General features: G+C 44.0%; 1 protein-coding gene across 2 annotated transcripts in view; it reads left to right on the top strand.

Moving 5' to 3' along the window:
• plek (pleckstrin) overlaps positions 1-12,298 on the top strand; it is a 48,153-nt gene that overhangs the window by 12,514 nt on the left and 23,341 nt on the right. For both annotated transcript variants that reach the window (XR_013499691.1, XM_078230390.1), the window contains exon 2: positions 11,926-12,081. Coding sequence is in view for 1 of the 2 variants with exons in the window: in XM_078230390.1 (XP_078086516.1) it covers positions 11,926-12,081 (156 nt within the window). In the remaining variant the exon portion in view is untranslated. The remainder of the gene's footprint in view (positions 1-11,925; positions 12,082-12,298) is intronic.

Below are 12,298 nucleotides of genomic sequence, written 5' to 3'. Positions count from 1 at the left end.
AAAAGATACAAAAGTCTGAGGTCACATATCAACTGACTTAAGAACAGCTTTTTCCCTGTTGCCATCAGACTTTTGAATGGACCTGTGTTATATTAAGTTGATCTTTCTCTACATCCTAGCCAAGACTGTAACACTATATTCTGTACACTCTCCTTTCCTTCTCCCCTCTGTACTCTATGAACAGAGAGCTTTGTCTGTATAGTGCGCAAGAAACAATACTTTTTACTGTATCCAGTGACAATAATAAATCAAATCAAAATAATAACATTTACATACATTCCTACTTATAGATTGTATACTTCCTGTAAACACTGGGAATTAGCGTATAGTTTATTGTGATGGCATGCAGAAACATATTTTTAAAAAATCTTTAATCCTTTCCCATACAAGGCCAAAATTCCTACTTTGAATCCTCAGTTGCTTTGAAAAATCAAGTTCTAATTCTTTACGGACTAAAAGGTCTTGAACAAATCTGACACACACATCTCAGTTGAAATCGATGTTTAAGCATCTAACCCCAGTAAAAATGAGTACAGCTCCATGTGTATGACAAGCTTTACAATTCAGCCTCACCTTTTATTGGTCATGAATGTCACACCCGACATCTCTCAATGCTGACAGTTCTGCCTCCTGTTTTTAGAACAAAGTTTTAGAATCATAGAAAATAGGAACAGGAGGAGGCCATTCGGCCCTGGGAGCTTGCTCCGCCATTCATTATGATCATGGCTGAGTATCCAATTCAATAGCCTGATCTTGCTTCCCCACCCCTCCCAACCCACCCCCATATCCCTTTATCCCCTCCGCCTCAAGTGCTCTATCTAATTCCTTTTTGAAAATATACAACGTTTTGGCCTCAACTGCCTTCTGTGGTAGTGAATTCCACAGGCTAACTATCTGGGTGAAGAAATTTCTCCTAATCTCTGTCCTAAACCATTTATCCTGTGTCCTCAGACTGTGTCCCCTGGTTCTGGACACCCCCCACTATCGGGAACATCCTTCTTGCATCTACCTTGTCTAGTCCTGTTAGAATTTTGTAGGTTTCTATGAGATTCCGCTTCACTATTCTGAACTCCAGTGAACATAATCCTAACCGATTTATAGGTCTCTCGTCACTCACACTCATCCTCAATGATTCATCACGGTGTGATTAAGAGTTATGTCTCAATATTCCTGATTAATCAGTTGATCATTGCTTGGTTCATTCGTGGTTTACACAAGCATCATTTCCTTAAGGCCGCTGACCCCTTATTGTGAATGGTGCTGAACATTGTGCAATCATCAGTGAACATCCCCACTTCTGACCTTATGACGGAGGGAAGGTCATTGATGTAGTAGCTGAAGATGGCTGGGCCTAGGACACTACCCTGAGGAACTCCTGCAGTGATGTCCTGGAGCTGAGTTGATTGATCTCCAACCATCACAACCATCTTCCTTTGTGCTAGGCATTAATTTAACCAGTGATTTGATTTGATTTGATTTATTATTGTCACATCGAGAAGGAAATGAAAGAGTGCAGAATGTAGTGTTACAGTCATAGCTAGGGTGTAGAGAAAGATCAACTTAGTGCAAGGCAGGTCCATTCAAAAGCCTGACGACAGCAGGGACGAAGCTGTTCTTGAGTCAGTTGATACGTGACCTCAAACTTTTGTATCTTTTTCCCAACGGAAGAAGGTGAAAGAGACTATGTCCAGGTGTGTGGGGTCCTTGATTATGCTTTTCCCAAGACAGCGGGAAGTGTAGACAGAGTCAATGGATGGGAGGCTGGTTTGCGTGATGGACTGGGCCTCGTTCACGGCCCTTTGTAGTTCCTTGCGGTCTTGGGCAGAGCAGGAGCCATACCAAGCTGTGACACAACCAGAAAGAATGCTCTACATGGTGCATCTGTAGAAGTTGAAGTTTTCCCCCGATTCCTATTGATTCCAGTTTTGCTGGGGCTCCTTGATGCCTCATTTGATCAAATGAGGCCTTGATGTCAAGGGCTGTCACTCTCACCTCACCTCTGGAATTCAGTCTTTTGTCCATGCTGAACCAAGGCTGTAATAAGGTCAGGAACTGAGTGACCCTGATGGAACCCAAACTGAGCGACAGTGAGCAGGTTATTGCTGAGCCAACGTTAAGGGCATTTAAATGGTCATTGGATAAACATATGGATGATATTGGAATAGTATAGGTTAGATGGGCTTTAGTTTGGTTTCACTGGTCGGCGAAACACTGAGGGCCGAAGGGCCTGTACTGCGCTGTAATGTTCTGTTTTCTATGTTCTAAGTGCTGTTTGATTGCGCTGTTGGTGATGCTTTCCATCATTTTGCTGACGATTACCAATGGACTGATAGGACAGTAATTGGTCTGGTTGGAGTTGTCCTGCTTTTTGTATACAAGGCATACATAGGGGGATTTTTCACATTGTCGGGTAGATGCCAGTGTTGCAGCTGTACTGGAACAGCTTGGCTGAGGACACGGCAAGTTCTAGAGTTTATTTATTTATTAGTCACAAGTAAGGCTTATATTAAAACTGCAATGAAGTTACTGTGAACTTCCCCTCGTTGCCACATTCCGGCGCCTGTTCGGGTCAATGCATCTAACCAGCATGTCTTTCAGACTGTGGGAGGAAACCGGAACGCCGGAGGAAACCCACGCAGACACGGGGAGAACGTGCAGACTCCACACAGATAGTGAGCTGGGAATCGAACCCGGGTACCTGGCACTGTGAGACAGCAGTGCTAACCATTGTGCCACCGTGTCGCCCCTGGAACACAAATCTTCAGTACTATTGCTGGAATATTGTCAGGAATGTTGCCTTTGCCGTATCCAATGCCTTCAGCCATTTCTATTAAAGCAGTCTAAATTTCACCTGTGCCCATTACTGTCTTGTCTCCAAACCAAGTGGGGCAAGAAGGAGACCAGAACCACCTCCACAATGTTTAATTGGCATTCACAAGTGCCTCATTAGCAGAATCAGAATTGATGCTGTCTCTTTGGTGTTTGTGGTCCGATTCTTTGTCCCTTGTGATAGGACAGGAATATCAGATGCGAAAGCAGTAGCACTGAGTTTAATGAGTGGCTATCTCTGTATCTGAATGTTCCATCTTGGAAACTGACAGTTATTTTACAACTTCCTCCTTTTTTCTCAATTTTTGAAAGAAACTGGAGATGTCAGATCGAGAGAAAACGAACTGCCTTGCAGTCCTTTTCCTCTACATGACTTCTGCATTTTATTTATAATCTTGTATTCAGCTCACCATGCTCAGCTAACTTTCAAAAAAAAAATCCCTCAGAGGTTTCAGCTCAGGGAAGCTCATCTAAAGTTTGCACAGAAATAACTGTCACAACACAGAAGGTGGCCATTTGGCCCATCATGTCTGCACTGGCTCCCTCAATGAGCAACTCACCGAGCTCCATTCTCCCGCCTTCTCCCCATAACTCTGCCCATTCTTCCTTTTCAGATAACAGTCTAGTTCCCTTCTGAAAGCCTCGATTGAACCTGCCTCCAACACACTCTCAGGCAATGTATTCTGGACTTTAACCAGTCACTGTATGAGAAGGTTTCTCCTCATATCACCATTGCTTCTTTTATTAATTACTTTAAATCTATACTCTCTCTGGGGAGGTGATGGGCTAGTGGTATTATCGCTAGACTATTAATCCAGAAACTCAGCCAATGTTCTGGGGACCCGGGTTCGAATCCCCACCACTGCAGGTGTGGAATTTGATTTCAATAAAAAATATCTGGAATTAAGTATCTACTGATGGCCATGAAACCATTGCCGATTGTCGGAAAAACCCATCTGGTTCATTAATGCCCTTTAGGGAAGGAAATCTGCCGTCCTTATCTGGTCTGGCCTACATGTGACTCCAGAGTCACAGCAATGTGGTTGACTCTCAACTGTTGTCTGAAATGGCCTAGCGAGCCATTCAGTTTCAAGGGCAACTAGGGATGGGCAATAAACCGTTGTCGATTGTGGGAAAAACCCATCTGGTTCACAAATGTCCTTCAGGGAAGGAAATCTGCTGTCCTTACCCGGTCTGGCCCACATGTGACTCCAGAGCCACAGCAAATTGGTTGACTCTCAACTGCCCTCTGAACAAGGGCAACTAGGGATGCGCAACAAATGCTGGCCAGCCAGCGACGCCCATGTACCAAGAATGAATAAAAAAATAATCCTTTCACTAGTGGCAATCTTTTCTTCCTTAATTATGCCCAGACCCTCATGAATTTGAACACCTCGATCAAATCTCCTCTCAACCTTATCTTCTCTATAGGAAGCAGTCCCAAGTTCTCCAATCCATCTCCCTAACTGCCGTTGCTCATACCAGGGACCATTTTCATCAATCTTGCTGCACGTTTGGACACATTACAGTCAGTGACACAATTCCCTTGTTCCCTTGTCTTAAAAGACCATTCTCTCCCATTTTATCTGCTCTGGTTAACCCTAACCCTAACCCTAACCCCTGCTGCCAATTGCAATCTGCGAATTGCTGGACTTGTGAAACAACATACCCGAGTCAATTCACTCGGGGCAGTTGCTGCGATGTTGAAACTGGGGTGCACCCAACTCCACCCCGCACGGTGAATCATTAAGCTTCAGTTTCTGGACGACACAAGATACTGCCAAAAGCTGTAGAACATTTTGAGATTTTCAAGAATGGATTAGCTGGGACAATGATCAGAATCTAGAACACCAGGTTGTAGTTTTAGGCAAAGTGCTGGCAAATTTAAAGCAGAGATGAGGAGAAGTTACTTCTCCCAAAGGTTTTCAAGTCCGTGGAATGTACCACCCCATTCTGGAATGCACCACCCAATCCAAAGATGTGTGGGTTAGGAGGATTGGCCGTGCTGAATTGAATCATAGAATCCCTACAGTGCAGAAGGAGGCCAATCGGTCCATCGAGTCTGCACCGACCACAATCCCACCCAGGCCCTATTCTCGTAACCCCACTTATTATTTGCCCAGCTAATCCCCCTGACACTAGGGGCAATTTAGCATGGCCAATCAACTTAACCCACTGTGGGAGGAAACCAGAGCACCCGAAGGAAACCCACGCAGACACGGGGAGAACGTGCAAACTCCGCACAGTCATCCAAGGCCAGAATTGAACCTGGGTCCCTGGTGCTGTGAGGCAGCAGTGCTAACCACTGTGCCACCATGCCGCCCTAGCCATTCTGCCACCGTGCCACCCCTTAGTGTCCCAAGATGTGTAGGTTAGGGAGATTGGCCATGCTAAATTGCCCCTTAGTGTCAGGGGGATTAGCCGGGGAAATAAAAGTAAAGTTTAAAGTCACAAGTTGGCTTACATTAACACTGTAATGAAGTTACTGTGAAAATCCCCTAGTCACCACAATCCGGCGCCTTTTCGGGTACACTGAGGGAGAATTCAGCACATCTTTCAGATTGTGGGAGGAAACCAGAGCACCCGGAGGAAACCCATGCAGACACGGGGAGAATGTGCAGACTCCGCTCAGACAGTGCCCCCCCTTATAATAATACGTGCCTCCTCTTATGCTACTTTGTGTGAGAGTTCCTTGTGTAAGGGATTGTTGAATTGCTCACTTATTGCAGAATTTTAAACACTCCCAGCGATAACTAATTGAGGCAATTAAACCATCTGCAAATCAAAGAACCGCAATGCAACCCATTGATGAAGAAGAGGCATATTGGACTGGAAACATTAACTCTGTTTCTCTCTCCACAGAGGCTGCCAAACCTGCTGTGTTTTTCCAGCACTTAGTTTTTATTTCAGTTTTCCAGCATCTGCAGTATTTTGCTTTTATTGCCCCAGTCTGGCCCTGCTGTGAGCCAATAATGTGATAACAACCAGATAATCTACTATGGTGATGTTGATTGAGGGATAAATGTTGGCCAGGTCACTCCTTGACTCATCTTCAAAACAGCACAAACTGCCGTGTGCAGAGGGCAGAGTTTGATATCTCATCTCTGACAATGAGAGATTTTCTTTACACTCAAATCCAAGAGTGAAACTTAAACCTACAATCGTCTGACTTAATGACATGAATGCCACTCATTGAACCACAACTGACATCTTTCCTGTTGCAAAAATATAAAGTTTATTCATAAAGTATCTGAAAGAACATTTCAAAGTGCAATAATATTCAGGTTTTCCACATAGATCATGTTGTACCAGGAGGTACTTTAATAAAGTAAAAAGAAAATCACAGACATTTGAAAGCAGTCACTACAAATGGAGTAAAGGTATTTAAGTTGTCTACATAGATGAAGTTGCACTCTGAGTGTTTCATTACAATTGTGATACATGTCATTTTCACCGTATACATTCAATGTAAATCACAGTCCGAGGGAGGTCTATACAATTCCCCTCCCCTCCATTCACTGTGGCTGAAAGGTCTTAATGATGTGGAGATGCCGGTGTTGGACTGGGGTAAGCACAGTGAGAAGTCTCACAACACCAGGTTAAAATCCAACAAAGGTCCAACAAAAGTCCAACTCAAAGGTCTTAGACAGCAACCTTCCTTCCCCCTTTGCTGCCCCAAGCTTTAGTGCGTCCCTCAGCACATTGTCCTGGGCTTTGCAATGTTCCAGTCTGCAACACTTGGTCGGGGACAACTCTGCGCAGGGAGCCAACAAGTTTGGGGCAGACTAAAGAACATCTTTCACCGAGTTGATGATCCTCCAGCAACAGCTGACGTTTTCCTCGCACTGACATCTTCCTTTAGCAATAAAGTTTCATTGGGTCCAGAATGATGTGAATGATTGGCAGTGGTTTGATGCAAACCTTGTATACAATCAACAAGAAGTTGCCATTAGCAGCACTGCATGGAGTGAATAATAATGTAACACTCACATCTGATAGACTGAGTATAAAACAGTGAAGTTCCTGCCGGAAGCTGCTGTGTTTCCATCTTCTGAAAGCAACACTTGCAAGATTGCAATCTCCTGTCCTTCCCTTTGTGGCAACCAATTCACAGTGACTGTTCTTTTGGCTTAACTGTGCAAGCTGGCCAGCAGAAAGTTCTGAACCCCGACTCTTAAATCAAGCATTTGCATCTTGTCCTGTTGTTTGAGAATTACTCAATCAAATTGTCAACACACACAGCACTTTCCACACTGCCCCCGAGGGGCAATGTTACAGTGATGTGCATCAGCCAGAAACAAAAACAGAAAAATCTCTGCAGGTCTGACAGCATCTGTGGAGAGAGAATAGAGCCAACGTTTCGAGTCTGGATGACCCTTCGTCAGAGCTCTATTCTCTCTCCATGGACGCTGTCAGACCTGCTGAGTTTTTCCAGCATTTTCTGTTCTTGTTTCAGATTCCGGCATCCACAGTATTTTGCTTAAATCAGCCAGAGGGTGCTTAATGAGTACAGTAAACTCAACCAGGGTGTGATTTAGACACTCAGTCACAAGCTGGGGGCAGCTGGTAGGCTCCTCAAATTTATGTATGGTGACTGTTTATGTGTTTGTGGCCTAATAGTGCTTTAAAAATTCTAAATGATTCTGGCTAATTGGAAAGAAATCAAGGGAATAAAGCCCAGTATTCCCACGGCCAGTTTGATACTGGGCTATCTTCATTTCAACGCTTCTGTAGCAGGGCTGTATCTTCTTGTTTGTCCATCAATCCATCATACAAACCAGCCTCCCATCCATTGACTCCGTCTACACTTCCCGCTGCCTCGACAAAGCAGCCAGCATAATCAAGGACCCCACGCACCCCGGACATTCTCTCTTCCACGTTCTTCTGTCGGGAAAAAGATACAAAAGTCTGAGGTCACGTACCAACCAACTCAAGAACTGCTTCTTCCCTGCTGCCATCAGGCTTCTGCCTCGCACTAGGTTGATCTTTCTCCGCACCCTAGCTATGACTGTAACACTACATTCTGCACCCTCTCCTTTCCTTCTCTATGAACGGTATGCTTCGTCTGTATAGCATGCAAGAAACAATACTTTTCACTGAATACTAGTACATGGCACAGTGGTTAGCACTGTGGTTAGGTTTGATTCCCGGCTTGGGTCACTGCCTGTGTGGAGTTTGCACATTCTCCCTGTGTCTGTGTGGGTTTCCTCCGGATGCTCCGGTTTCCTCCCCCATTCTGAAAGACGTGCTGGTTAGGTGCATTGACCCAAACAGGCACTGGACTGTGGCGATTAGGGGAATTTCACAGTAACTTCATTGCAGTGTTAATGTAAGCCTACTTGTGACTAATAAATAAATTTTACTTTAATAATGAATCAAATTAAATCAAGGTGAAGATGACCGTGTTTATCATCCAGAGTGTTTGGTAGAGTTCGGGTGGATATGTAGCTGACTACTAAGCTTGTCTGCATCTGGAAGGTTCTGCTGCAGATAGGACAGGATTCAGCAGACATAGAACATAGAACAGTACAGCACAGAACAGGCCCTTCGGCCCACGATGTTGTGCCGAGCTTTATCTGAAACCAAGATCAAGCTATCCCACTCCCTATCATCCTGGTGTGCTCCATGTGCCTATCCAATAACCGCTTAAATGTTCCTAAAGTGTCTGACTCCACTATCACTGCAGGCAGTCCATTCCACACCCCAACCACTCTCTGAGTAAAGAACCTATCTCGGACATCCGTCCTGTATCTCCCACCACGAACCCTATAGTTATGCCCCCTTGTAATAGCTCCATCCACCCGAGGAAATAGTCTTTGAACGTTCACTCTATCTATCCCCTTCATCATTTTATACACCTCTATTAAGTCTCCCCTCAGCCTCCTCCGCTCCAGAGAGAACAGCCCTAGCTCCCTCAACCTTTCCTCATATGACCTACCCTCCAAACCAGGCAGCATCCTGGTAAATCTCCTCTGCACTCCTTCCAGCGCTTCCACATCCTTCCTATAGTGAGGTGACCAGAACTGCACACAATATTCCAAATGTGGTCTCACCAAGGTCCTGTACAGTTGCAGCATAACCCCACGATTGAGTTTTGGACACATTGCTGTCTCAGGATTCCCTCTCTATCCATTTTCTCTCTGGCTCTGATATGATGTTGCTTGCGAAGGAGGCTGTACCATTGTTGATTTGGTTCTATCAGTCGCAGTGATCCTGGATAAGTTTCTTCCAGGATTGGATGTCAATATCAAAACTCTTATGTGAAACATTCAGTGTGTCCTCGTAGCAATCCCTTTGACCTCCTTGAGAACACACTCCTTTTATCCAGCCAGCTGACCTTCAGAAGCTTCCAAAGGCAGTTCACGCAAAAGTGATTGAGCTCTTTGGCATTTGGGTGGTGTAGAGTCCATTCTTTCCTTTCAATAGACAAGAATAGCAACTGGTACGGAGTTAAAATTAATTTATTTCATTGAACAGAACTTGAAAAGAAAATTAAATCATTACAGAAACAAAAAGAAAGAGAAAACTCGAGACTGGCTGTGACTGTACTGTATTGGACAGGATCTCGAAAAACAAACTGCCCACTGAACACACAGTTCCAAACTATTTGTTAACTCTTATCTTGTTATTGTGTGTCCAGGGAAAACAAGTTTTCCAGCTGTTGTTATCAAAGCTTGTTTTGCTTGCTGTGTACTTTTCAGGAATGCGATCAATTTTCAGCTAACCCAGCATGCCTTCTGAGTTTGAAAATGTAGTAAATTTAGCTTTAAAAGTTAGCAGTGTTAGTTAACCCCTACAGTCGAGAATGTAATTGCATAAGCAGAACTAACTTAAAATGAAGTCTTTGCATTAACTGAAGCAAACACAGCTAAGCATACATGGGATCTCTCAGGCGGCACGGTGACACAGTGGTTAGCACTGCTGCCTCACAGCATCAGGGACCCGGGTCCAATTACAGCCTCGGGTGACTGCCTGTGTGGAGTTTGCACATTCTCCCCGTGTCTGCGTGGGTTTCCTCCGGGTGCTCCAGTTTCCTCCCACACTCCAAAGTGTGGTTAGGTGTATCGGCCAAGGGTGATCGAGATTGTAAAAATGAAAATAATTTTAAGTCACGCCTTCTCACTTCAGAATGTATAAAAGCACGTCACTAAACCAAACACGGGGACTTTTGTGAAGCAGATTAATGAACAATTGCAAACAACAGCAAGAAGTTGCAATGACCACCCAGGGGAATTCCCAGGAACTGATTATCAAACAAGATATCAAACAAAGAAGGCGATATTAGGACATTAAAAAGTATGGGTAAAGAGGTAGATTTTAAGGAGTGTGTTAAAGGAATGAAAAAGGCAGAGAAAGGAAGAGTTTTAGGGAGGGATCCCAGAGCTTAGAGCCAATGGCCATCAGGAGGAAGTGGGGTGAATGAGGGTATTTTTTGGATTTGACACTCAAACAGCTGCTTTTACTTTATCAGCCCAGATAATTAGACATTATGGGAGTTTCTGCCTCATTTGCTGATTAACATCTGTTCTGCTAAATGCCAAATCTAGCTTGCTGAATCCTTCAGTATTTCACCAAATGAAGAGTATTCCCGACCATTTCACAGCACCTTCATTGCAGTGTTAATGTAAGCCTTACTTGTGACTAATAAATAAACTTTAACTTTAACCATTTCCCAGTTGCAGCAAATTCCCAGCCCAGGTTAGAAACACAGAAACATAGAAAACAGAAGCAGGAGGAGGCCATTCGGCCCTTTGAGCCTGCTCCACCATTCATTTTGATTATTGCTGATCATCAAATTCAACATCCTGATCCTGCCTTCCCCCTGATATCTCTTTATTCCTTTAGCCCCAAGAGCTTTATCTAATTTCTTCTTGAATTTACACAACATTTTGGCCTCAACTACTTTCTGTGGTTAAGATTGCGGTGTCCAAACCATTCTCCACCATGGTTTGAAACTTCTAACTTGTAATAGACGGCCTTCTTTTGTCCACACTGTGATCTCCAGGACCAATGTGGATTTGTTGAAAAGGGTGATGGAGCTTGAGAGACCCTGTGTATGCATAGCCCTGTTTGCTTCAGTCTATGCAAAGACTTCATTTTAAGATATTTTGGCCTATGCACAATTACATTTAAATGCTAGACTGTACGGGCTAACTAACTCTGCTAAGCTGGACAACTGGAGCTAACTTAACGACATGTAGAATCAGAAGGCGTGATGGGTAAGCTAAAAATTGACTGCATTCCTCAAGGATACACAATGCAGGCAAACAACAGTTTCCCATAACAGCAGCTGCAAGGATTGTTTTTCTAGATGAAGACAACATGTGAAAAATACTTCCAATAACAAGATAAGGGTTTAAATATAGTTTGATTTTAGAGTGAGTAAATTCAGTTCAGTTCAGTTCAAATCTTAGATTAGAGGAACTGGCTTAAAAGCCAGTCACATTAATTTTTAAAGTTCTTTTCAATACAAGAAAGCCATTTTAAAACTCGTAGAAGTGCTGTCCCCTTGTCTCTTCGAACGAATGAATGGACCCAACAGAGCTCCAATCTGATACATCAATCTGGACCTTGGAGGCAAATGGGGCATATAACTACAATCCCTTGCATGGAGAGCTATATGAAGCAGTTGGCTGTGAGTGAGCCTGGTTTGAAAGATTGAGGTTTGCAAGTTTGGCAGCCCAAAATAAAAGCTTCCCCAATATCAACGTTTATTTTGTGGGTTATTTATTAGTGTCACAAGTAGACTTACATTAACACGGCAATGAAGTTACTGTGAAAATCCTCCAGTCGCCACACTCCGGTGCCTGTTCGGGTACACCGAGGGAGAACTTAGCACTGCCGATGCACTTAACCAACACGTCTTTCCGACTGTGGGAGGAAATCGGAGCACCCGGGGGAAACCCACACAGACACGGGGAGAACGTGCACACCCCACACAGACAATGGCCCAGCCAAGAATTGAACCTGGGCCCCTGACCCTGTGAGACAGCAGCGCTAATCATTGTGCCACTGTGCCGCTTGTGTCAGTCACTAGGAAGACACTCCAGGTATTAATTTCTCTTGATGTGATATTTTCTTTTCTTTCTACTCTAGGGAACTATGTTTAATTCCTGGAAGGCAGTTTGGGTGGTTCTTTTAGAAGATGGATTTGAATTTTACAGTAAGAAAGGTGACGGGAGTCCCAAAGGAGTCATTCCATTGAAGGGAAGTTCAATTACATCCCCGTGTCTGGACTACGGCAAGAGAATGGTGCGTAAATCCAAATTGTTGATTGCATCTCTTTTTGGGGACTGCTTATAAATATTAATTAGTAAGAAATCTATGATAACAATATTGTTATGATCCGCATGGTGGCCAATAACCAAATTTACCGAACAACCGCAATGAGAAAAACAATGGATAAGATTTCACATAAATATAGAAACTAGAAGCAGGAGTAGGCCATTCGGCCCTTCGAGCCTGCCCA

The sequence above is a fragment of the Mustelus asterias genome, chromosome 15, assembly GCF_964213995.1.
Source record: "Mustelus asterias chromosome 15, sMusAst1.hap1.1, whole genome shotgun sequence".
Taxonomy (NCBI): domain Eukaryota; kingdom Metazoa; phylum Chordata; class Chondrichthyes; order Carcharhiniformes; family Triakidae; genus Mustelus; species Mustelus asterias.
Note: the sequence above shows the minus strand (reverse complement) of the source record. Positions and strands in the feature narration are given on the sequence as shown.